Source organism: Diprion similis, chromosome 11 (genome assembly GCF_021155765.1).
Source record: "Diprion similis isolate iyDipSimi1 chromosome 11, iyDipSimi1.1, whole genome shotgun sequence".
NCBI lineage: Eukaryota > Metazoa > Arthropoda > Insecta > Hymenoptera > Diprionidae > Diprion > Diprion similis.
Window position 1 is genome coordinate 2,869,119 of NC_060115.1, and position 26,989 is coordinate 2,896,107.

General features: G+C 43.5%; 2 protein-coding genes across 3 annotated transcripts; one reads left to right on the top strand and one right to left on the bottom strand.

Annotated features, from left to right (window-relative positions):
* The first annotated feature begins 779 nt into the window (after window positions 1-779).
* Window positions 780-18,528, top strand: LOC124412359 (leucine-rich repeat-containing protein 24-like). Its single transcript, XM_046892164.1, has 3 exons — window positions 780-824; window positions 15,714-17,202; window positions 17,930-18,528. The coding sequence occupies exons 2-3, from the start codon at window positions 15,817-15,819 to the stop codon at window positions 18,419-18,421; spliced, it is 1,878 nt and encodes a 625-aa protein (XP_046748120.1). The 5' UTR covers window positions 780-824; window positions 15,714-15,816; the 3' UTR covers window positions 18,422-18,528.
* Window positions 18,529-19,763: 1,235 nt separating this feature from the next.
* LOC124412360 (cardio acceleratory peptide 2b) lies at window positions 19,764-26,585 on the bottom strand. Of its 2 annotated transcripts, none has more exons than XM_046892166.1 (4): window positions 26,382-26,585; window positions 24,785-24,976; window positions 23,642-23,830; window positions 19,764-20,127 (listed from the first exon to the last, which is right to left on the bottom strand). In XM_046892166.1, the coding sequence occupies exons 1-4, from the start codon at window positions 26,437-26,439 to the stop codon at window positions 20,018-20,020; spliced, it is 549 nt and encodes a 182-aa protein (XP_046748122.1). In that variant the 5' UTR covers window positions 26,440-26,585; the 3' UTR covers window positions 19,764-20,017. The 2 variants fall into 2 exon arrangements, with proteins under 2 accessions (XP_046748122.1, XP_046748121.1); XM_046892165.1 differs by having other exon boundaries at window positions 23,642-23,881.
* Between the last annotated feature and the right edge of the window lie 404 nt (window positions 26,586-26,989).

The following is a 26,989-nucleotide window of genomic DNA, read 5'->3' on the forward strand; positions in this document are numbered from 1 at the left end:
GAAAACAGTTTTCCTACAGAAGAGTATCATCTTCGTCATCTCGACAACGTGCGGCTGATGCTGTTACTGGTAGTGAAAGAACGTAATTCGCTCGTCGACCAAAGATTGACGCGCACACACAATCTACTCTGGAATATCCGATCGTTTTGTGAACGTGCGGTGAGTGAGGATAGCAGCAGGTATTACACTAGTGGAGCCGAGTGATTGGTCGTTATTTTAGTTTTCATTCGGCGATTATTAGCCAGTTTTCATAAACCCAGACTGCATCTACCCAAGAGTGCTGCAGCAGCAGCAGCCTAGTTGCAGGAGAGAAACTCCGAGGCGCTCGAAGACGTTGAAGAATCCAGAGGAACACATCCGTCCAAACCGAACGGACACAGGAACGGACACAGGACAAAGAGGTTTTATCATTCATGACAGTCGACGTTTTGACGGTGCGGTGATTTGGATGATTAATTACCTGCGGCGAGCTCTTCACATTCCTCGTGTGAAACTCTCGACCCGGCGAAAAATAAATCGCGAGAAATCGATATCCCCGTGTTGTAACGGTGAACGAGAGAGAGAGAGAGAGCGAGAGAGGGATAGATAGGGAGTGAAAAGCCCGAGGTGTACAGAATCTTGCAGAAATGAGGGACGTTAAATTCAAGAAACACAATGTCCAAAAAACGGCTGACCAAGGCTGCTTCGTTCTCCACGAGCGGAGGATGTCGCTCGGAAGATTCTCTGCGCTGTTAAATGTTTAACGACGTCGAAACAGAAGCAGAAGCTGAGGAAGAAGAAGACGAAGAAGAAGAATATCTCTATGTGATTCCCCTCGGTGATTGGTAAGTACCTGGTACCCAGCATACATTTTTTTTTGTATTCTACCCATAACATTCTCTCATACACACGAGTGATCGCACCGACTCTCCTTCTCGCTACCCAACCATCCATCTCTTGGTCTCTCTCTGTCTCTCTCTCTCTCTCTCTCTCGTGCGGTCGAGTGTCAACGCACCACACTCCGCGCCATGATATGCACGGAACTCCCCCGATATTGAGCGGTTTTCCATTCCAAAAGATTCGATATTATGTTCGAAAAGCCGTACAGCAGGGGCTGCCAGCCCTCCGATTTCCGTTCGCCGCGGTTTCTTTACTTTTCAAATACGCAGACGGACACACGATACACACATATGCATTTATACGAGCAAGTATGCGCGGTTGCGTGGGTGTATCCGAATCTCATTTAGGAACCCCGTCGGTAAGGCGGTCGTCGACACTGTCGCACTTTCCGGTAAGCGAGGTGAAAAGTGTGAAAAAAAAAAAGAAAAGAAAGGTCGCCGAGGTAAGAGAAAAATTTGCCACTTCGCCATTTTGAAAGAAACCGGCCGGTGATTATCGTCTCACTGTACGGTTACGGTTACGACCTTCTCACCTGATTATATATGCCGGAGGATTTTCTAAATTACTATAATACGTATAATAATACTAATAAACTTGAACGGATTTAGCTGGGAGCCTCTTGAAAATCAGCCTCTCTGTACTTATTATACTTATCATTTTACCCGGATTTTGCGCTTCTCAAGGAGCGAAGGTTGATTCGTTTTCTGAAAATGCATCCCCAGCATGTGCAGAGCTATAAGACTTATAGGTATATGCGCGTCTAGGATTATTTTCCAACCGTTCCCAGCGCTATCCGATGACGCCTCATAAAAAGTGCTCTAAAAAGCTCGTTAATTTACCCGAGGAGGGAGGGAGGGTAGCGCCAAGGTAAGTGGCACTAACGGTAAAGTGGGAAGATCCGGTAACGAACTCGTCTACTGAAACAGCTTCCCGTTTAACTGCCGGCTAAAGACGTCCGAGTAACGACCTTGACGAGGAATAACGGTCAAAAGACTTTCCGACCGTAAGCCGAGGACGAGGACCAGGACGAGGACTCCACGAACCACCTGCGGATGTCAAATTGACTGATCCGCTTCCAAATAAACCCTCGAGCCAATTTTCTTTCACGAAACCAAAGCCGATATACAGTCGATGAACGAAAGGTTGAAAAAAATCTTTCGATTCCCCAGCGGCAGGTAGAAGAACAGGGTGGTTGAGGTGGGCTGATAAAGAGTGAACAGGGGATGGCGTCGTGTCTTTCAAGATGTCAACCCTTTCTCTAACGGCAAGACATTCCAGTGGAACAGTCGGCAGTCAGCTGTCTTTTATCACCCTGACTCGGCGGGTGTTTCACCATCGTCGTCATCATCATCATCATCATCATCATCATCAGCAGCAGCAGCAGCAGTTTACTTTTGTTGCGTTTCGTTCCTTTCCAATGGTACGCGTTTTACTTTACTGTGCTTTACTTTGCTTTGCTTTGCTTTCCTTTCCTTTCCTTCGCTTCGCTCCAGGCTCGAACAAAACAACGAACGTCTGTTACCAGTACGCGTGGGGTTACACATTCCCGGGTGGAATTGTAAAGCAAGCAAGCAAGCAAGCAAGCAAGCAGCCCCCATAGTTTGTACGAGTTATGAGCATCGGCATGGGTGAGGAGGGGGGAGTTTAAACAAACGGTAGAGTCGCGAGAGGCGCAGCCATCCTCCCACTCCCAACTCCAAACTCCTGCTTGTGAGAGTTAGGCGCTGGCTCTGTAAGTAAATATCATTTGACGTGGGTAACGAATTGGTGCTGGTACTACCACCGTCTCAGGTCTCAGGTCTCAGGTCTCAGGTCTCTCAAGCCCTCGTGTAACGCTTCTCTGCCACGCCACTCGTGCAGCAGACGACTCTACTCTACTCTACACACACGTGTGAAAGCGAGAGCCAAGCAGCCATCTTATTTTTTTCTCTTTCTTTTCTCATTTATTTCCCTTCCAATTCCCTTCCGGAATTTCCGATCAGCTATCCAAAGAATTTCTCGACAACGAAACAACAGCCGGTCTTGTCTTGCCTTCCTTACGCCAACTGTGACTTCTTATTATATATTATATATCATCGATATCTTTACATTAGTCTTCGCATAAAGAAGAAAAGAAAAGACAAGAAAAGGAAAAAAGAACAATAATATACAACTTTTATCAAGATTAATGTCGATTCTTTTACACAACTTGGGAAAGCATCCGCGGTGTACCGTCATTGGATCGGATTCTTCCTGTTATATTTCGATGAAAAATTGCCAATTCGGCGTGGCGATTTGTCGCAAAAAACTTTCCTCGTCCTCCTCACACTTCCTTTCATTTTTTCATAAAAAAAACAAAAAAACAAACAAAAAGAAGTCGATAAATCTTTTGCGGTACACGATTTGTTATCGCAACAAAATCGCTTGATTACATGTTGAGAGATTTTTCCGGCCGCATCGGCGACTTTTTTCAGTCTACAATATATAATGAAAAAGAAAAAGAAACATTATATCAAGAATTGAATGACTCTTCTCTCTCCGCATGTCGAACTTGGGAGTTTGTCAAGCAATAAATCGCATCCTTTCCTCATTCTCCGGATTACCTTATAACCAGAGAAGCGGAAGGACGAAGATTCGTGACACACAATGAAAATACAATAAATTCGGGTCATTTACAGACTACAATACGGGAAGAAGATGCCCATTTAGTACACTCGCGGCTACCGAGCTGATTGTCAGCGTTATACAACCATAAGTAAATCTATTGATAACAATAATAATAACAACAACAACTCGGCAGTTTGTTTGATGGTCAAGAAACGTGTTGCGCTGGGTATAACTCAGGGGTACGTTCTTCACCCCTAACAATAAGATCGAGTGGACGAATGATCACCGATATTTGCCGGATCGTTACACTAGTCAGCGCGACGGTCGAAGTTTTGCCGAATGTCCATGGAGCGTCGCGACGACGAGCGTCGGGGGTAACGGATCGTTCGATCTCCCTTTGTTGTCTGGGAGAGAGAATGATTTGTGGACGTGTAGGTGCAGCCGGGTGTAATTAGGTTGACGTACCTTATCCGGGAGGAAACTATCGCCGCTGCTTCAAGATTCAGCCGCACCTGTCATACGAGCCACTGCCCTTCCAAACCTCCCTCATTTACGCGAAAGGCGCAGCGTCCAACCCCTCCCCTTTCCCCCTGCCGTTTTCCAAATTCCATCAATCTATTTCAGCATCGCCTTTTCATCCCTTGCGCGTCGGTCGGTTCCGCGATATCGGCTAGCCGCGCGAATAATCCATTTTACACACACTTCCATTGAATATTTCGACATTATTGATTCCTTTTTTCAAACCCTGTGTTATACGCCTGTAATCCTGCACTTTTCACATCACGTCGCAAAGCTTTGTTGATATTGTCAATACGTGCTTGAACATTTTTTCGCAGCATGTAAGGTACGTTTGCGACCCAATTATTGACTATTCTTTGATTTTTCAAAGTTATAAACTTAGGTACGCCACAAATTACGAATTTCTCGATAACTAAAACCAATTTCTAAACGCTTAGATACTGCTAATTTATTTTTTGGTGATTTTGAAACTAAGCATCGAACAGATACAACCAAAAATGATCGGTAATTAGGACAGGGTCGATGATCGTCGGTAACTTGGGATCGAAAATCGAGAGTATCGAATTGAGGAATCATGGATACGTGAGTTCGCACGTCGAGCTAACTGAGAGAAAATAGGAAGAAATAGAGAAAAATTGATGAAAAGGTCTCGGAAAAAGCGGAATTAAGCGCAACGTGCGGGGGGGAGGAGGAGAGCTGAGTTGAAAAGTACGATGAGGGAGAAAGAAAAATTGGAACTCCGTAAGATCCCGTCCGGCGGCTGATAAACTCGACGATATTTCTTACTCAGAGCTTAACTAACCCAATTACCGAAAGAGGGCTCCGCAAGATTCACGCCTGGTTGGCTTTGATGTCGAAGGTTGTAGGTGTGCACGTTGGTGCAACTATACGAAGGAAGGAAGGTACGAAGGTTCGAGTTATTTACACAAACGTGTGGCTGAACTGCTGTCATCGGGATGTGCAGCAGGGTGGAGGACGGTAAAGCGTCAAGGATAAACTTAAACACCGCAGTTAAAAAATGGCAGCGAGCTGTGTCCGATGGTGGTAGATAATGGCGAGGCTGGTACGATGGACAAAGAGTTCGACCCGAGTAAATATTGGTTTTTATCCCTCGCCCCTGACGCGCAGCGCGAATGAACGCGGGTGGAAAAAAAAAAATCGTTCGCCAAAGTTTTCGACCTTCCGAGCGTTATTTTTATGCTTTCAAACGCGATTAACGTTATTCAACAGTTCCTTTCAGCGAGTTACATTTCAACCCGTTTTAACCACGGCCTAAAAAAATATTCCGCAAGAGATTTTACGGCTATACGGATTATTTTCTTAAGGGATAATATATTTATTATACATATAAAGAAAATTAAGATACATTCTTATATGTACATACATTTCTAATAACAAATATCTCTCGACTATATTGTATGTATAAAGCGCTGTGATTCTTCCCCAAAAATTGGCAAAATGTAAACGAAACCAAAGGTGCAACGACATGTTGTTTTTTTTTCTCATTATTCTTTCATATTTGTTCCTTAATACGTAAAATCAACCCCACGTTTTAACCCCATGATTCAAAAGTAGCGCGCTCCTAACGATGCCCCGTTGGTTTTACCCCGCAATTTCACACATCAATCATATATACTCGTGTCTGACTGCAACGGTGGAAAGTCGAGAACGTATTTCGAGATTCGTGCACGTCAGTGACGTTTGCAGCATGTATTTATATACATATATGTATAGGTACTCGTATACGCTGCAGGAGAGCGTAATAATTTATTTAATTTCGCATACTCGTTCCTTTTTCTCGAATTTATTTGCGCAGGTGGAAAATTTTTCCCGCTTATTTATTTATTTTAAGTAAAAAGAAAAAATGTCAAAGATACTAACAAGTATTTCTGACGAAGTACGGAACTGTACGTTACTCGATGGAATGAAAAAAAGGAAAAAATCTTCTTTCACTTCGCCGTCGTCAGAACGGAAACGGGGTATCATCAGATTCGCATCTACGCGGTACAGCGACACTCGAGATAATAGCGATAATGAAAAACCCTTCAAGGTTGATAGCCTGCGGATCGATTCGACGGTTCTTCAGATTTCGTTGGCTGCCATGCCCCTGCAGGGTGTGCGAAACTGCTGCACGGAGCGAACTTCGATCGTCTTCACGCTGAGGGCGCTTATATTTCTTCTTCGCGCGATATCTTTCAAGGGGAATTGTGCATTGGGCCTAGTTTTACGTTATTCGAGATACCGTCCGTCTATACTCGTGTCTTTTATAATCCTTTTCACAAATTTATCGCTGATCTGCAGAAAAAAAATGCCCCGGGCGATAGAATTTTAAGCATACTAATAATAAACATTCATAATATTCGCATATATTATTATTGTTGTTGTTTTTAACCTAGTCGTATTAGACCAAAGAAGGGACTAATGTGGAAGAAATTGCAAGTAGCGATTTTCCTACATTCCGGTTTTCGGGATTCGCACTCCGTTGCTTCAGCCGCCATCTTGAATTTACTGAATAACTCGTTTATTTTCAGTTTCGAACGAAAAATGGCAATCACCAAAGTTGTTTGGAATATAAATTTCCTACAATTTTGGTACTTGTCAATTTTTTCCTAGGATCGATATTTTTGGATTAAAAATTTTGTAAAAAAATCATCCCCAAGCAAAACAAGCAAAACGAGTATATCGTTCGGGAGGTGAAAATTTTTGTTTCACTTCGCACGAACGCACGTATAACGGATCCAGTTTTTTATTCGATCCATGCATCACTCGCTTACACCGGCGGGCGGCGCGGAGGAAGTTCTTTTGATTCTCCACACGAGAGGAAAATTTCCCTTCTTTCAGGGAAGCGAATGGGCCGTTGTCCTATTACGTCACGGGCCGTCGACGCCATTCGTGCGTTTTACAGGTATAAATAAAAAATGGAATTCCAGAAGCTTTTCGAGACGCACTTCAACCGCGACTGAGCCTCTCTCCCTCTCCCTCTCTCTTTCTCTCTCTTTTTTTTTCTCTCCCTTTGTCTCTATCTCCATCCAGCCCCGCCGTTGTAACATTCTGCATGGCCTCGGCTCGTTCCCATAAATGTATAACGGCGAAGCGTGCATACGTTGAATGCGATTACGAGACCGAAGCAGATATCCGGTTATAAATTTCCTGCAAAAATTTCTCGATAAATAAGGTTGTTGGGTCGTGCGTCGGCACCGCGCGGCGGTCGTAATGCGTTTTACGTTCTTTCGACGCCCCGGGAGCCGAGCTGCCCGCTCCTTCTTGTTCCCAGAGAATATAATCCCTTCAGGATCACCCGGCCTCCCTGATCCTCAGCTCTAACTGCAGAGAGCCAAATTTTCCCGGGAAATTCCGAGAATAACTAACCAGCCCCAGCTCTCCCTCCCTCTCCTTCTTTCTCCCTTCCTTCCTCCCTTCTTTCTTTCGATCCTCTCTCTCTCTCTTTCGGCTGCTGCGACGTCCTGCGATAATTAAAGATCGTAAAATCGGAAGATTTCTCGGATTCCGCTAACGAATAGGTATCTATCGTTTGGGTGTGAACGCGCGTTCATTTATTCATTCGTCCATTCATTCGTTCATTCATTCATTTCCACGGTGTCACCCGAATTTATACCCTCCCCCTCCCCCCCGCCGCCACGCTCGCTCGGCTTATTATATTCCCTAATTTATTGTTTAAGGAAACAGACGCCGTAGTTGCCTGGGGTAATAAATGATCGCTGGTGTGCCCTTATTATCGCCTGTTTACGAATCGATTTATACCCCATTTACCCACCTATTTTATCCTCGGCTCCCCGTCCATTTATAATGGCATATTTAAAAAACAAATTTTATCACACTCGCGGCTGAAAAATGTGCAAATTTAAATATTTTTCCTTCGCGTCGTCCCGGGAGTTGCGTTCAAAAATTCAACACGCAACGTTGAACGTGTCGACTAAAACCTGACGTCATCGCACTACAGGAGGTAGTTTGAACAGATTTTATATTACGTATTGCTGTTGTTCTACGAATTAAGAGAATGAAAATTTGACGTTATATTTGATCTGTGAAAAAAGATATTTCGTTTAAAAAAAATTTCATTATTACAAATTTTATGTTTGCAAAAATTAATGCAAGGAAATATGTAATTTTCAACGTTGACGCGGAGAAAAATTACCACTTTTTAATTCCGATCATAAATATTCAGAGAAGATCCGGTTTCTCTACCGGTCACGATGCTATCCGTCGTTAGGTTTGAAAAAGCGACGTTCCTCGACGGCGAGTAGCGTTTCCTCGAGTTCCACAAACTACGTGTCCTAAAAGTGATCGACGAACTCCTTGTCCCGGCTTATCCGATCATCCAGCCGCTGCTTCAGACTTGGCGCGAACCACGAACGTTGAATGACGCGAATCGAACGGATTAAGTCCGCGGGTCTGATGGTGTGGAGGAAATATAAAGGTGGGGGGGGGGGGGGGGGGGGGATTGGCCACGTCGAACAGCGCTTTCCAACTTCAACGTTTCGTCGCTAGGTATAGGTATAACGGAACTGACGAGAGGGATTGAAAAATTATTTCACTTTGACGAATTCAGAGTAAAGTACAACTTCAAACGTTTCGCTTTATGAGGTGTGCAATTACTCGAGTAAATGATTTCCGAATAATTCACATTCAATAAAAAGTTGAAGTGGTTTATCTTATCCATTGTTATTTGAAAAATTTCAGGGGACCCACTTTGCACACAAAATTCTTTGTGATATAAAAAATTTTAAGATGCCCTTTTTACTTCCCCCCCCCCCTCCGCCCCCATAATTGCGGCCAGTTCTAAGATCAAGCTCTTTTTTTGCAATTTTTAATATACGAGTTTAAATGGAAAAAATAAGTAAATCTACTTGTAGCCAACATTTGGAACTAAAAAACAAAAAAATGTGTAAAAACCTCCGTAGTTCGAAGTCAATGCTGTTCGGATCCAGAGAAGTGTTTATGGCTTCTAGAGGGGTGTGTTACGGCATTAGCATACAATATACGATATGAGGGTATAAGAATATAATATAATAGGACCCGAGGGAAGAAATTTACGAGACAGTTTCGAGGTTACTCGTTGGTTTCCCTCCCCCTCCCCCCCGCCCCCCTCCCTGTCTTTGCAGAAAAAAAATTTTTTCCGCCGATCCTTTGCTTTGCGTTTTTATTTTTCCCGCCCTCCCTCCGCTGCCCATCAGGCAGCTTATAGAAGTAGACGAGGGTGGACGTCAGTCTCGCCGCGTTTGACTTTATGGGCTGAAATTATTGTCATAGCTGTTATAGCTTATAGCTGTTAGCTCCTGGGGACAAGCGGTCGAGCCTTGTAATAACGCGTCAAAAATCTCCGTCAGCTGCAGGAGTCAAAAGTGTCGCGTCGAACGTCCCCCGGCAATTAATCACCCCGATGCCCGTCACGACGCAACGACACCCACGCGACGATATGCGACGCGTTTACACACACACACACACACACCCTCCGCCACCCCTTAACGTGCAGAAACGAGCTATTCGGTGGGTAAAAAAGGCCGCATTCACAAACGCACGCACACAAATACCGATCACGAATTATGCCTACGTCGGACAACCTGGTCGGTTGAACCCTCGAAAAATCTATTCGCGTTTGAAAAATAAACGTCAACGTGTTCACCGATATTATGTAGAGATTGAACAACGAGAAACTATCTCGGAGAAGGAGGAGGAGGAGGAAGAGGAGGAGTAATTTTTTTCCCAATGTTTCGTTACGATAACGTCAATATAACTTCAACCTCGTATCATTCTTGGGACTGTTGTTGTTTACACTATTATTTGCAATTGTTACGCTCAAACGTTGGGCAGTTTGAAAATATTCGCCGTCGACTTTTCACCTCCAGCTTATGACACGCAAGCCAAACACCCACATGTGCGGTAGACCGAAAAGTTCAGGAACCTGCTTTATACTCTCTTCCGGCTCTCTCTCTCTCTCTCTCTCTCTCTGCGGTGCCATGCCTTCCGACTGTAAAGAAGAAACGGCTCGCGTATCATTTAACGTCCTCGCGCATTAGTTTCCAGACCTGAAATTGTCACCGTGAAGCACTTTGCATTTCTCTCTCTCTCTCTCTCTCTCTCTCTCTCCTTCTCTTACACGCACAGGTTTCACGTTCTTCTGCCCATTATTGTTATTATTATTCCGTCTATTGCAATCGTTAACGTGTTATTGCATCACTCCTTTGCAAGGACCATTTTTTTCTTACAACCATTATATAACTCATGGTTTTGCCCTGTTTCCCTTCTACACAGCTTGCGCAAGACGAGATAGATATTGCAAAACTTTCAAGTGTTATCGGAATTAAATATGGGTTTGTTAAACGATAAATAAGATCGAAATAAAACGATATGTCTTATCAATTTAAAGTCTGAAACAGAACTGTTTTTACAATAATTTTAATTAACGCAGGGTAACCTTATTCATTTCATAACATATGAAAACTCTTATATATCTTTTATCTATTATGACTATTAGATCCTAGAGACAGCGGGGCGAAACGGGTGACTTCATCCTTCGTAACGATATTAATTTTGGTAAGTTTCGGTAAAAATTTTCAAGGGGCTTCGTAATATTTGAATTACTACACTACACTGTAACGATATTTATCGTGATTGACTTTTGTGCGTTAAAATTATAAATAAAAGAATAAATAAATAGAAATAAAAAGGACAGAGACGCGATGTAAAAGGGCAATAGCCAATCAAATTAAATATATTGTAAAAAAAAGATAAAAAATATATATGTATAAATAAAAAATAAAATCATTCACACACACACATAAAAATAATGTAAAACAACACTTAATGGAACATGAATGATTTTAAAAGAATGACACAATTTCATTGAATAATCCTTATCTCGTTATAACTTATCTTTCTTTCTTGTGTCGTCGAGTGTCGTCGAGTCGGTCCGTATTATTTTTACCAATCAAAAATGCAAAATCCAACAGGACTGTCGAGATTACAATGTTTTTCGCAGATGATTGACCAAATGTTGAGTGCACTCGAGACCATACCGTGAGGTTGCTTAGTTAAGCTTAAAATTGACAGTCGTGCTCTGTATGACGTCCCTGGACCGACTGCCAATTAGGCCGTGAACCTTAACGTCGCACACATACACTTCCACTGATATCGGCCAACCATCGACGAGTCTGGCGCTCTGATATTCGAATCTCACAACACTCGTATCTAACTGTTACTATTACTATTATTATCATAGTCGTTTTATCTGACAGGGCTATTTGGTACCTCGGACAGTGATCGTAGATTTTGTACGCACGCAACTCAATTTATAGACGCTTCGTGGCAATTTCGTAGCCCTGCAGACTGGAAATTCAGAATATCGGCGCTCGTGCGGTTTTTTAAACGCGTTACGTTTTTATAATACTTATATATAATACAGAGCACGACCTTCGTTGGAGCCTACAAACTTCGTTATTTCTCTATGGCTCTTGCGAATACGCATGTATATTCAGCAAAAATATAACGTCAAATGTAAGAACGCATGTATTTATGCTTCTTCGACGAGAAGTCGTATCGAGTTACGATTCGCGTGCTGTAAAATACCTTCAGCCTGTGGTGGTGGTGGTGGTGGTGGTGGTGGTGGTGGGTGTAGGAACGCGTTGTAAGCATTTACGAAACGTTAAGTAGCCTGTGGTGAGGTGAAACCTGATTGATCCGTGAGTGGAAATTGAATTACCCGGGAAACACACGAGGGTACGACGCCCCGTGGATTCCAGGAGTCTTTGGTGGGTGTCGAATAAAGTATATAAGGGTGGAATAAAATCGGCAGAAAGAGCGCAAGGGGCAAGTGTGTTGACTAATAAAAGAGAAAGAAGAAAAGAAGGAGGGAGGGAAGAGAGGGAGAGAATAAAGTAAAATAAAATAAGAACGGTATGCACGAACCAGCGCGCGGTACGTGACCCTATAAAAAATATGCGGGCTAACCGGTTGAAACCAGGGTGCTTGGTGCACGTATATTCCAGCCTAAGGCATGGGACGTGGACGTATAGGGGTGAAATATGCCGGGGATATAATAATAAAAGTCGGACAAGTTCGAGGAGGATATCATCTTGGGAAAGCTCCCGGTCCTGAAACACCCCGCCGGGAAAGAGTTGAGAGGCTCGCTTTCAGCTCGACAGAAATTTTCTGAACCGGTTCACTGATTCGAATTTCTACAATTTTTCTCCCAAAACTGATATAGCCACGTACGATCGATCGGAATGAACCAAAATTGGTATCCGAGGTTTTTTGGCGCACTGATTTCACTGCATTTGAGGGGGAAAATAGGGGTAGATTTACGGTTTTATTATAATTTTTTTTTTTCTTATATTCAAATTCGAAGTTTGGTGTACCTGTAGGGGTCTTTGACGTCTTTGAGACAATTGCGGAAGGGATTTTTTAAATATGTTAAACCCTGAGGGTGAAAATTCAACCCCAGCATGCCAAGAGACTATAATTATAAATTTACTTTACTCCTTGTTTTATATTGGGAGATCGTAATCAGCGACCGAAAAAATCCCCGAGTAATGATTTTCAGATCAACCGTCTAGTTTTACAAAAATTTTAAGTATTGCCGTCGACTTTTTTGGATCCTCAGTTTTGCAATTCTTGAATTCCGGTTATGGATTTATCAACAATGATCCCAAAAACTCCACGAGTAACAAGTTTCAAAAGACTTATTCCACTTTGTAACTTTTTGGTACAAGGGTAGTGAGTCCTAGTCGTAATTACCGGTATTTTGAACCCCTCGTACGGAAATTTTTAATTCCAGTTTCAATTTTGGATTCAGCAACCCCGAGACGGCAGTGTACCAATTATTGATAAATATCGTTTCATTTTTCTTGCGTCAAACTGGTTTCAAGTATAGACAAAATAAGAAGAAACTTGTAAACGATGCCTAATCGAATTCGTCATTAGCGGGTGTGGAGGCCAAATTTGTCTTCCTTCCATTATAATAATCGGAAAGTTGTTCGGCCTGTTCTTGAGAGGAACGAGGGAAGAGGGAAGAGGGAAGAGGGGTTCGGATGAAAGTCGATCCGTAACCTGAGTGCAGAACAAGGGGATCAGATCCGATCGAGATAAGAGCTTTGCTTTTGGAAGCGTGAAACGTTTCGCGTGCTGGCGTAGGACACGAAATAAAAATGTCGGTCGAGCAACAATCGTGCGGTGGATCGTCAAGGGTGGATTTAAATTGAAAAATCCTCAACCCCAATATCAGAGCCACCCCCTCGGTATATTGCGGCTATATTATATACCTACTTGCGGAGAGGAGCTCAGATCTCTTTCGAGTAATGCCACGTATCGTTCGTATTTCTATTGCTTACGGTAAAAAGAAAAAGAAAAAGAAAAGCGATTCTACGGATTGAATCACTGGGTTGCAAAAAATCCGACCGAGGCGTATATACTTCTTGCATCGCGATGTACGAAAAACCTTACGTTTTAAAAAAATTATTGGACAGAAATATGCCGAACAAAGTTTTCACACGGATAACGTGCGAAAAAACAAACTTCGTTCCGTATATTGCAGAAAAATTTTTCACCCTTATAACGAGACTGAAAATTTCCATCACATTATTCATACCTCGATACCGTAATATCGGTGATAACCTGCAGCTCTACTCCCCGTATTCCCTCAAATATATACATATGTATATTCGAATGTAAACCGGATGGGATATAAACCCGAGGCATCTCCATATGTCGTGGAAATATATGAATAAACATGCAAATACGCGCCTACGTGAACCTCGTATACCTACCTCGTACAGCGAAGTAGAAAAAAAAACGAAAAAACGAAAAAACAAAAAAAGTTCTCCGACCGCTTCCGCAACGATTTTACTTCCTCCCATTCCGCCGTTTCCTTAAAACGTTACTGCACGTACATATTTTTCCTACCACTTCTCTTTCACCCCCCTCACGCTTCTCGCAGATGATTCAGATTCCGCGTAACAACCCGCCGTTAAGACCCTCATACGTTATCCTGCGGCGGGTTTTAAACCCAGAAACATCATCGCGCTGCACGGCAATTTCTCTCTCTCTCCCTCTCTGAGAGGGTAAAATCCCGCTGCGGCCCGGCTCTTCCACGGAATAAAACCGCGCCCCTGCGAGTATAACGTAATCCAGAATCGGACACGCACCCCAGTTCTATTCGGTATCAGAATTCACAGAATACCGTAAGCGTCGTCAAACCTCCCGATTAAGCGCTTAGCCCGCAACTTTTGTTCAATCGAGCAAAAAGCCCGGCAACAGCTCAGCTCAGCTCCGGTTCGCCTCGACTCGACTCGACTCGGTTCTGTATGGCTTGCAGGAGCGCAACCGGGATGAGGAACGGCACTCGGTCGACGGTGGCAGCTGAGGGAAAGATTTATGCGCGGCGACGCTCTCGAATTAACTTTATCCTCCCTAGCAGAAATGCTTCGCCGGCTTCTCGCCGCGCGTGATTCGAAAGATAATTGTATTATTGCCGTGCCGTTATGCCCGGCGACTTGAATTTGGAGGACACGACGACGTAGGGATGGAGGGATGGAGGGATGGAGGGATGGAGGGATGGAGGGAGAGAGGGAGGGTGAACGCCACTCTTACGCGTGTACGAAACCGCGCTTCGGCAATAACGAATTAGAAGAAGGTTGAAAAAAGCGAAACAAAAGGAGGCAGCAGGGACAAAGCCCCTTGACCCGTTGCGCCACGGGACAAGGGATGAAAAACTTTTCCGCTTCTCTTCGTCGTGGCTGCCAGTTCCCAGCGGAGCAAACCCCCGAATCTCGGCACCAATTTAAACTAAGTTTCCACCGCGCGTGACGGGGCTGCAAACCGCACGTCCCTCTCCCTCCCTCTCTCCCACCCTCCTGCCCTTTCTCCCACCCTCCGCTCTGAGCGGAATGCAACCGTCGACGAAATAAAATTAATCCTGGTCCATCCCGGGAACTTGACTCGGTCGAATTCAATTAATTATCACTCGCCCCGCGAGCTCGATTCACAAACGGACGAACCTCTTACCTTCCTCAATTAATTCCAACCTGTCTGTCTACCTGCGTATCTCTCCTCGTCACTGATACTGACTGGCCTGACGCGGAAAGGAAACTGTTACGCTGTTACTTTCTCATCAGCACACAAGATCTGTCTTAGTATTAGCCAAATGATTCGTTGTCTTGTTCGTACGGTGGGTCGAGGTGAGGAGGGGTCAAAGCTTGGAAGGATCGATACTTCGAATGGACGATATATCGAAATTTCAAACGTGCGAAAGTAAAATGACGAATGATGAATTGTTCGAAATATTGATTTTCGAATGTATTTATGTGATTAGAATGACTACTGATGAGTGACTCAAAATTTCGAACAATTTATACTTCCTTACTTTAACTTCGCATGTTGGAAATTTCGATATATCGTCCATTCGAAGTATCGACCCTTCCAAACTTTGATAGTCATTCGACAAGCAATTCCTGAGAATTAAATTTCAGGGTATAAATAATAAAACCACCTAATCCCTAGACTGTAGACACCCAAACGATCGCTTTCATAGACCAAGTTTCCAAAATAAAAGACAAAAGACAAAATCGAATAATGCGAGTCCTGGTAATTTTAACCAAGCGACGATGTGATCGAGAGAAGTTTTGAGACGTTGAATTGGCGAAACGATACACATACACGATATAGATGTTATTATAGGTGTACGGTCGATAAAAGGGATCCTGTTCTACTTCCAGTTTGGCGATAGTGTGGCGAGCCGTGGGGAGCTGGACTGGATGGCCAGGAAGCCGTCGAGGTACAACTTGATACTGAACTTTGTCGAAAGAGAAAGCGCGTGTTATGTGCGCGACGCGTAGACACCCTCTACGAGGGCGGATACTGCTCGCCCTCTTCCTCCTGATAACGAGTTTCACCCTGCTCTCGTCGGCGGTGGCCTTTCCCGACTGGACGGACTGCCCGGCGGTTTGTAGGTGCAAATGGACTTCCGGTAAGAAGTCGGCCCTGTGCCCGGACGCTGGGCTAACGACGTTGCCGGCCTCCCTCGACCCGGACATGCAGGTCCTCGACCTCTCCGGAAACAAGATAATATCGCTATACGCGGACATGTTCAACCGAGCCGGTCTGCTTAACCTGCAACGGGTCTTCCTGAGGAACGCCGGGATATCGAGGATCGACAAGGACGCCTTCAGGGAGCTCAGGATCCTCGTCGAGGTCGACCTATCCGATAACCAGATCGAGACTCTCGACCCGGAAACATTCCTCGGCAACGAGAGACTCAGGATATTGATCCTGAGCGGCAACAAGCTCGTCAAACTGACGGGACCCCAGTTCCCGTCGCTGCCCCACCTCAGGAACCTCGAGCTTCAACGGTGCTCCCTCACCGAGATCCACAGTCTGGCCTTCGCCCGAGTCACCGGACTCGAGACGCTTCGGCTGGAGGGTAACCAGCTCGAGTACGTCGAGGCGACGGCTTTCCTGCCGCTGACGCACCTCAAGACCCTCAGCCTGGACGGCAACCCCTGGAGCTGCGACTGCCGGCTGCGAAAATTGCGAGTCTGGCTCGCACCGAACCGGCTCTATTCGGTTCCCCAGAAGTGCGAGGCACCTCCGAGGCTGGAGGGGCGACGATGGGAGGAAGTCAAGCCTCAGGAGTTCGCTTGCAGCCCGGAAATCACCCTCACCGCGAACTCGTTCCAGGAGGAGATGAGCGGCAACCTGAGCTTGGCCTGCCTCGTTACGGGCGACCCGGAACCAGAGATTTGGTGGATGTTCAACGGGAGTCCGCTCAACGTGACGCGGGGGGACCAGGTATTCGTCACCGAGGAGGCCTACAACGGATTCCGGAAGTGGAACAACGTCACCCTCTACAACGCGAGCGAGAGCGACGCTGGGGAGTATAGCTGCGTCGGCAGCAACGTCGCGGGACTCTCCAAGGACACCGTCAGCATCGTCATTCCCCGCGTCTATACCGCCCCGACTCTTTCCCAGACCGACACGTGGCTCCTGTGGGTAAGCCTAGCCGGAGGTGGTGCCGCCGCCCTCTGCGCCTCCCTCATCGCCGTCATTCTGGCCGTTTGCTTGTGCGGATCCAGGCAGAAGAGCAAACGGAAGAAGGTCAAGCTTCAAGGAAGCGCCAGCTTCGGGGACCAGGAAAAGAAACTGCTCGACCTGTCATTGACCACCACTACCAACGAGAGAGTCAGCGGAAGACCGAGTCTCGAGGCTGTAAGTATCACGTTTCGCATGTCATAATTAGACTTTATGTCCTTGATTGCTAGAACGGAAATCATCACGGATCCTTTGACTCGCGCCCTGAAACCGGACATTTCTCAACTCAATATTTTGCCCTGAACTTTTTTACTCGGGGGTTTTTGGGCTTGCTGAAGATGAATCTGAAGTCGGAATTCGATCATTTCTAAATCCAAGATGGCGGATCCCCAATACGACGGATGTAAAATCGAAAGAACTATAAAAATTCGATGATTCCCACCCGAAACTTGTTACTCGATGATTTTCTGGGGTTGTACAATAGCTATTTATGTGGCATGCCCGTAAGCCTCCTGTTTTTTTGGCAAGGATAAAGATTTCAGGATCAGATTGCATGCCACATACAATATTTTTTACGGTATGGGCATTGAAGAGCAAAATGAAGAGTGAGGTTATGTCGCGATCTGTTCGACGAAGCTACTTTATTCGGCAGTTTGGGATGCGCACTTCGAACTGCGCATCAATACTGCGGTATAAAGACTTTATTCCGCAACTTTGTTCACTGCTGTATAAAGCGTCACTTTACGGAACGAAAACTGCCACAAAAAATGAACTTTTCAATGCCCATGCCGTCAAAAGTAACAAAGATCATTTAAAGTTGTAAATAAACAGATCTCTGTATTAACAACCAGTTTCTCGTCAATACTTCACGCATATAACGTCAACGATCTATTCTTACCAACAGAGCAGCCCGGGTGACATGGAATTAGCGGAAAGGAGTTCGTCGCTCTGCGATCCTCCGGTGAACGTGACGGTGGAAAGACACTGCAGGGAGATGCACAGCCACCTGCCGACGGTCTTCCCACCCCCGCCCGAATTCACAACGAGTATCTTGCCCGCGGGGGTGTTCGGGAACATATTTATCTCGGTTTCGCTCGCCCAGGACGGCGAGAGGCGATACCCCGACCTCCTGGACATCCCGGTACACGCCAGCATCTCGGACAAATCGACGGCCCAGGCGACGCCGATACCGACGACCTCGATTTTGTCGGGATTCGCGACGTTGCCGAGAAGGCCCCTCCGCGTATCGGACCTTAGCTCGCCCTACGACAATATGGGGCCGAGAGTAACGGCCACGGGAAGTTCGACCTTCTCTCTGACGGACCCGGACCTTCGATTATCGCCCCCGCCACCTACGCTGGTCATTCAACCGCCCATAGAATTCGTTTCCCTGTAACAAATCTCGGCCCGCGATTCAGGATCAACGAGATTCTACGCGTTCTACGCGAGGCTGATAGTGAGAGAGTATGGAGAGTATGCCTGCCGCATGGACGATGTAGGTGTGCACGGGTACCGTAGGTATCTATGTAGGTATATATGCGTGTACGTTATATTATATACGTTTCGTATAATATGCGTATAGGTATGTATGGTCAAGTGGATATATGATGGTTAAATAAGGAGGAGACGGAAAAAAAAAAATATTTCAACATTGTTTCACACGATATATAAATATATATATAGTATTTGTTAGTGTTTAAACGGAGGAAAGACGAGAAAACGGAAAAAGACGAAATAAAAGTTTAATTAAATAAACGTCGAACGTCATTTGTAAATATTTCATAATTCCTTTGTGAAAGAAAGAGAAATTTATAAATATAAGAAAATCGTAAGATTAAATATCCTCACCCTTCCCCTACGACCCCAGCAAACAAAAAAAAATTATGATGATGGAACTAATAACTATGAGTAATAGAGAGTATATAATATATACATATATATACATACATATATGTATATATGTATATATATTATGATCGGAGAAATTATCTTTATCATTCATTTAGAACTGTATCACTAGTTTCTTAAAAACATAATAATAATATAACAATATATTCATATATATGTATTATATATATGTCTATAATGTATATTATATTATATTATATTATATGTAAATATTTGTTACTATACATACATCAGTATTTACTATGAACGCTTTGTCAATTAATAAAAAAAATGATTGAATTTTATCTAATCATAATTGTATAGATCACGAATCATGCCATATTCGGGTTATAATTTCGCAATGAAACTTTCTTCGTTTTCTTAAAACTGTGATTCGATAAAACAAAATTCAAATTCAGTTATTCAACAAGTAAACTTTGAGCGATTTGCCGTACAATTAAAAGTGTGGACATAAATCGTTTGGCTTGTAATTTCCAAAATAAACACGAATGGAATGCGAAAATTGCAAATTTGCTACAGGATTTATATGCCATATCGACGAGACAGGAATCAATAATTTTTCGGAATTTCGTGCAAATAAACTGAGAGTCAATGAACGGCCAAGCTTAGTATTCGTCTATTCCAAGTCGGTCAGAAATCGATAAAGAAAAAATATCAGGTATACGTATATAGGTATAATAATATACTGTATATACAAATAAATTGCAACGCATTTCGAGGATATATTGTTGAATAAAATTCACAAGATGGTGTGACGATTAGGTGTTAGATTACAACATGAACAACATTTTGTCAAACAGAGTAACAGAGCGTAATATATATATATATATATCCGAGAACGTTGATTTTTCTAATCATTGATGTTGTTTTTCTTTTTTCATTCATTTTCAACTTTTCGTGCATAATATTTTATTGTACATCGATAGCGCCGAGGCTCAACATTCTTTTCGATAGGCAATAATTGTCGGGCAAAAACAGCGTACATCACATAAAGGTATACATGATATATTCTTACGTTACACCCCAAAATTAGATTACGTTAAGTAAAGATAATACAGATTAGATCAGGTCGAATTAGACTAAGTTAGTAGACACCGTTGTTCGAGATACTTTGAGCTTCCTCGCCGTCCGATTCCTCGACTAATCTCCTCGGCGTAAGGTTCTCCGATTTTTCATCCACGCTGCCCTGAAACTCTGCGGGAAAACACGCAAGTGCCAGATTATTTATTTCCATTTACTTCATCGGCCGATAAACGGGCTCGAAAAAAATAAATAATATTCAAAATTATAACGGGATAAATACTTCCGGTCAGGGGATGAAACGATTCCTTTCTTCCGTCTTCTTTAATTGTCCCATCTCGTAAAGTGGGATCTCATGCATTAGGTCGAACGGTCCGCAATTCATTAAGCTCGGGGCAAAGAGGGGATCGAAATCATGAAAGAGTGAAATGTCTATCGGCCCGGAAGCCTCCCATACGCCAGCCCTTATCCCTTACCTTACCACGAGAACCGGGAACGGCGTCCAACTAATTATTTACCTTTACGATCCAGCGGTAATTCGTTTGCGCGGAAAAGCCCGGAAAAAGTACGGATGAGAATAGGGCAAGGCGGAAAAAGGGAGAAAAACAGATATTTTCAGTGGAGAGAAGGTAGATTGTCAGGGCAGATACAACCGCGGTTTTCTAAAACCTACTGAAAAGCTGAACTTCATTTCTATGTTGAAAGAAATTCGCCCGTCTCGATGAAAACAGACGTAGTAAAAGCTCGCGGAAAGCTTGGATTGATTTTTCAAGTCGAATGAAATATCGAATCGAACAGCTCGAGTCACTCTTTGAAGTTCAATCCTTCCGGATCGAAGTTCCCGGAATTTGGATAAAAACAGTGCAGCAAGCTTTCGGATAAATAATTTCCGCAATTTTTTTTACTCCACCTTCTTGTTGCCCGGAATCCCGATAAGCCGAACCCCGTGCAAACAGCAGAACTACGACGAAGACGACGACGACGACGACGACGTCGTCGAACCCGAGAGACTCTATTGTTTAGTCCCCGGTAGCATATCGCCCGGTCCCGTTACTCATTTGAGGGTCGACAGGTTGTGGATGGCTCGGTTTATCTTTCGTACATAATTATTATAAAGCCCCCGCGATCCTCGGGTCCGTAAGTAACGTAAATTAATGGTGGGTTGGATCATTATCCCTCGGATAGGGAAACCGAACTTCGTCCAAGATGCTACGTATTTACTGATTATATCATCTTTGTCGCATGTAACGCGAAGAGGGGAAAAATTTACATTTCTTTTCCTTAGCTGTGTTGATTGTTTTTTTTTTTTTTTCTTTCTTTCTTTCTTTTTCTTTCACTCAATACAAAAAATATCACTTATCTATCAATTTTCTAACTGAGAGCTTTTTATGCACATTCATTTATTTATTCTGTTTATTCGTACAGTCTTACTGACTCGGATTGGAAAAAGAAGAAAAAAAACAAACAAAAATAAAAATAAATAAACAAGGAAAAACATAGATACCTTCACCCTTGAGGAAAACAGACGCCCTTAGTCGTGATAAATTAATCAGCTACTTTCTACCGCGTATACTCTCTTCCCTGTTTTCCCTCGCTTTTTTCTCTCGTCCTCTTCTAATCCCCGGTAATAAAACAAGGATATATTTTTTCCCTCCAATCTAGGCCTCGGGGATAAAAACTTTTAGTATACATATATGTACGTATATATATATATATATATATATATATATATACCAGCATCGCGGATGATAATTCAATCTAGGTAATTGCGTACAGCTGTCCAAATACTTTCTTGTGTAATAAATGAAATTCCTAAATTTATAATAAAAAAATTATCAACAAGAAAGTTTCACGTTACACAAGATTTCACTTTTTTATTTTCGCGTATCTACTATTTTTCCACGTGTGCAATCTGCGTTTCTACACATTGAGAGACACCCGGTGTGTTTCACGTAAGATTTTATATACTCAGAGCTTGCGTGCAAACGAAACGCTATACTGAAATTTGGAAAAATAACGTTGTTACCACTGCAGCGCTCTTTCGTCTGATCCATTGACGACCGTAACTACTGCCGCATCGTGTTTGGCCGAACCCGGCAGTTTCTACTCACCATCAACGCGCTGCGTCTGATCTCAAGAACCATTTTCACTGCCGCGTACGGATATATCGGTTAACGGAAGTCTGGTTCTGTACATTCTCGACTACTGCAGCGTTTCGCCTGATTACCAACAGCGGTTACTACTACAGATCTACCGACTTGATCGGTTTAATTGGAATGAAAATAAAAATGCGGGATTAAATATTTCCTCAAGTTGAGAAAAATCCTTCGTGCCCGAATGATTGCGATATTGAAAATAGAAAACTACGAGCTATTCAAAATTTTTTTCTCAAATAGACGATGATAGCTTTCCTGAATCAAGAGGGCCAGAATTTTTCCCCTAAGCAAGTATTAGCCACGGAAACGTATGGATTTTTCTGTATTAACAGCAAAATACCTTTAATCTCTTTCGGTAGGTCACGTGGACAATTGATACGCCGTGCCTCGGTGGTCTGACGATCCAATTAAATAATCGACCGCGGTACACCTGAACTATACCGTATGGCTAATTCGTGCTTACGTCTTCTTTCAGGAAAAATCACGCTCTGCTGTTGCGCTTTCTTCGCACATTCATGTGCGTCAGTGTCTGTGTGTGTGTGTGTGTGTATCACCTTGATGGAGTGAAAGTACGTCAGAGATGAAGCGTCATTAATTACATTAATATAACAAAAGAATACAAAAGTTGTTGCTGTTTATTTTCCATGGTTGATTCACCCGACAAATTATTAGGTATACTCAAGCTGACGCAGACTGTGAGAGAAAAAAAAAATATACTCATGTATGTATATAATATACGCAATTAAATTATATAGATGAAAAATATTAAAGTAAACCAGTAATTGTGTTTTCAACTATAAATGCAGATTAAGTATTATAGGAACTAATATATGTATAGACTTATAGGATTTAGGAAAGAAAACTTGTATTTCCTAATTTATAAAAGTGACAGTAACAGTGAAAAAAGCAGTTCGCAACCGACAAGATTTTTCACGGTTGCCTAGACAGGGATTTATTGATACTGAGGATAAAGTTAAGTGCCTCTGTATTATACAAGGGTGACCAAGTCGGGTGACCTGAGAAGTAATTGGGGAATGAAACAATTTCATTTGAGATTAATATAAAAGAAAGAGAAGATCCGAACGAAGGCAGGAATGAACGAACGACGGAAGGAACGAAGCCGGGATTATCCAGACCTAACCTTAATTGAACCTCGGCTGGTAGGTAGAGGAGAAAGACGAGACGAGACGAGACATCTCTAGATCTCCGCTACTCTTCCCCGAGGTTCAACGTTTACATTGTCAGTTAATATTTGTTAAGGTGTCATTTAATAAGCATGCTTCCCCCACCCTTAAAAAACGTTTCTCCCCACTTCTCAGCTCCGTCATATTCGAAAAATATCTCTTCACCGTTGGTTCGTTAAAGAGCGAGCGTAATTGAAAATAAAATCGCCATTGAAAAGTGCCGAAATTAGTGTCTAGTATCGTGTATCAACTATATATAAAGTTGATATCACAGGGCGAGTCGATACATCGGTTTTCCGGTCCTCTAGAGGTCCTCTTCAATTAAAGCACATTGCGGATCGTAGTTACCTCGTATCGGCAAACGGGCCCATTGCTGATCCTCCGCTTGTGGCTCCTCACCGCGTCTGTGGAGGCGTCCCAAACGAGGCCCAAACCACATCCCACCGCTCGAAACGGCGTCGCCCGTTCGCTTGGCTTTCGCTAGTTTCAAGGCCCCGTTCACGTAGGACGACGGACGGGCGTCGTCGCGAGACCGGCCTACACGTGGGAAAGGTATCAAACCCTGCCGTTTCACCTCATGGGTCATATCTAAAAGCGTCGTGGAATTTCTGAGGGCTGCAGGTGCGGTAACGTGCAGACATGATTAAATGCATTGTGCAGGATTCATGGAGTGGAGCTGCTTGACACGATTTATCATCATCACACCCCTGTATTTCTCTCTCTCTCTCTCTCTCTCTCTCTCTCTCTCTCTCTCTTTCTCTCTGTGTCTTCGTCTTTCCCACTCTACATGCATACGCGTTTCCTGGTTTTTTTGGTTTGGTATCAAAACTGTTTAATTACTATGAAACACGAAAGTACCATTTGCCGCTGAATCTGCTAAGCTGTGCTTGGAAACGTATAAATGAGGGAAAAATTTTGAACTTTCGGTAATAATCATGTCAAGTAAGAATCATAATAATAGAGTTAAACTTCTTTTCCGAATTATTTTTCATACTTATATAAAGTTTTACAAGCGTGGAGAAAAGACATTTCGTAAGAAATCTATGAAGATTTTTTCTTTCATCAAATTTCGACGAAGTATGTAACCTGTAATACACCTTGGCGTATGACGTCTCCTAATTAACGATCCAAAATTACTAAGCCAACTAACACCCCCGGGGGAATTCGGGGGCGTCAAAGAGTCCTTTACCCATGTCCCCGAAGGATGAAGGATCGGTCGAGCTCAGCACTGCCGAGCTGGACCCTTAAGGCCTCTCCCGAACCACGAATAAATTCATCCCCCGTAAGGGTCGAAAGTTGTTAATACTCGACGCAGAGTCCGAACCGAATAAATTTACTTCAATCACTCCGTGAAAATGAGGCGAGTTCACTCGATGCTCAATTTCATCGTCACAGTTCTCGCCTTTCGCCGTTACACAGGGCGAAAAATGTCAAAGTCAAAGTAGATTTATAAAAGAACCAAAAATCGTCAAGTGAATTAGAGACTCTCACCGTCATAATTGAGATCGAGAATGGCGTCGTAATCGGACGAATCCGAGCGTCCAACTCGAGGATAGGCAATCAAGCCGGAAGCTCTGTCCGTTCTAGTGAACTCCGTCATCTTTGGGGACCTGCCGGTGCGTGGATAGTCGAGAAGATTCAGGCATTGCTTCTTTATCTTGATCGATCTGCCCGCCTCCCCACCTGGAAAAAAGATCCAGTGTAGTATCACGTCTTTGCTGACTCTGGCGGTGAAAAGCTCGGCATCGAGGTCTCCGCAAGTCGGGGCGAGTATTTCGCCCGTTTCACGCTGTCTTTCATCCTCGCTCCTCGTTTTTTCTTGACGAATTACAATATTGACGCTTGAAAGTTGAAAATGTAATTTCTGTCCTCAATTTTAGTATCCAAATGGATACTAAGTACCGAAATAGATACCTCAATTTACTCCGAAACGCGCAAGCTTCGATCGAATTTTGGAATTGGTATTCAAGGTTCGGATAATTTGATAACGGTATTTAGCTTAAAAAAAATTCTATTCTTTCGTCTTCCAATTATTCTTGCAAAACAAGAGCCAAAGAATTTTCATTCAGGCTACGAGCATCTGTCGAAACGGATTTAAAATTAGTGCGATTTTCGTATTTCTTCGTCTTTGGTTCCATTGATCTTGGAGATTGAACAAGAATATTAAAAAATTGAATAGTATTATGATCGGAATGACAAATCAACGAAGTTACTGTGTAATTATAAAGAAGAATAAAGAATATCGAAACGATTAAAAACAAATATTTTTCAGTATAACGAAACACGAGGGAGGGGGGATAAAAATTCCTTTTGCTTTCGCCGAAGGAAGAATGAATTTATAGCCGCGGTTCAATTTGGAACTTGTACGTGAGGTCGTGGTGCACAATGAGAAGGTAAAACACTAACGGATCCGAAACGATTTCTCAACAGTTCGCAATCTCGCGAGGATGGGGCGGTATACCAATTACCACAAGCCCGAGTCCTTCCGCTATTGGCGGCTGCCACCCACCCTAATCTCATCAAAATGCTTGAGAGGAATCTCAGAACTAGCACGATCGCCAGGATACGACATCGTCTGGTTTATTAGGATTCAAAGTCGACAGTTGTTCCGGCATTGACGAAGCCCGTTGCGTGATGGCTTAAACCCCGAGCGACTCGGTGCGCTTGCAAGAAAGATGGCGGCCTTAATCTCTCTCTCTCTTTCACTTTGAAGAAGGAAAAAGAAAAAACTGATAGAGCCACACAGGCGGAATCTTTTAGGAAAAATAATTACAACGAAATGAAAGCATCGTCAACCGATCGATTTGGACTAACTATTTTCACGTGTCGGAAAAGCCGAAAAGCTTTGTGCAAGCTGTCAGATTTTTAATCCAAATAGTGTAAGTTTGGCTCGTGAAAAATCGGGGTTGAAAACACACGTCAAAGTCGAGTACGACCTCCTCGTGGATTTGTCATGCGTTTTCCGCAGCGAACAGCATATATATATATATATATACATTGTATTCCACCATATTCCGATAATTTTTTGATTTCTCGCAGAGAAACCTCTCGGGGTTTAACGGCGAAGGAAATTGGTGCTTTCACTTACGATTGAGCGAGATGGTAGCGATTAATAAAACCAGAACGAAAAACAGAGTATCTTTCATCTCTGAAGTGGGCGGAAAACACAAGGTGCCGGGTGCAAGTTGGCGTTTTTTATGCGATACACTCGAGCTGCGACGAGTGCGGATGAAATATTGTAAAATAGAAAGCGAAAGTAAAAAATCGAGTTTGTGCTGCGAACTTCGCTACTATCGTGGCACTGGATGCTGTGCCCTGGCTTCGGTGAACTTTATACCTGGTGACCCACCCCTGCACACCCGGATCCCACCGACGCCCGGCGCCCCTAAGCCACCCCCACGTGCCGGTGCGAAGCTTTTCTTGGCGCCGCTCTACCCCTTCCTACTCGGTCTCACGCCAACTAATTAAAAAACGAATTTACAAAGTAAAACCAGATTGGTACGTGCTCGAAAATAAAATTTCCTTCATACCTATATCTACATCATGTAAAATGTATTTATACGAATTCGCGCCATGCTGATTTAAATTTATCCGTTTCCTTGAAAACGCCACTTTTTTTGTCCCACAAACTCGTTTTACACTCATTTTCAATCCTCCATCCCTCCCTCCCTCCCTCGCCTCACCCCGAGACACCCG

What these genes read in the sequence shown, in the direction of transcription:
- LOC124412360 (XM_046892165.1), bottom strand. Translation starts at nt 26,439, where the DNA reads ATGAAAGATACTCTGTTTTTCGTTCTGGTTTTATTAATCGCTACCATC. An exon ending in TCTCGATCTCAATTATGACG is followed by an intron (nt 23,882 to 24,784) that starts GTGAGAGTCTCT and finishes CGACGCTTTTAG; the next exon opens with ATATGACCCATGAGGTGAAA. An exon ending in GGCCCGTTTGCCGATACGAG is followed by an intron (nt 20,128 to 23,641) that starts GTAACTACGATC and finishes GTTTTCCCGCAG; the next exon opens with AGTTTCAGGGCAGCGTGGAT.
- LOC124412359 (XM_046892164.1), top strand. Translation starts at nt 15,817, where the DNA reads ATGTGCGCGACGCGTAGACACCCTCTACGAGGGCGGATACTGCTCGCC. An exon ending in GAAGACCGAGTCTCGAGGCT is followed by an intron (nt 17,203 to 17,929) that starts GTAAGTATCACG and finishes TCTTACCAACAG; the next exon opens with AGCAGCCCGGGTGACATGGA.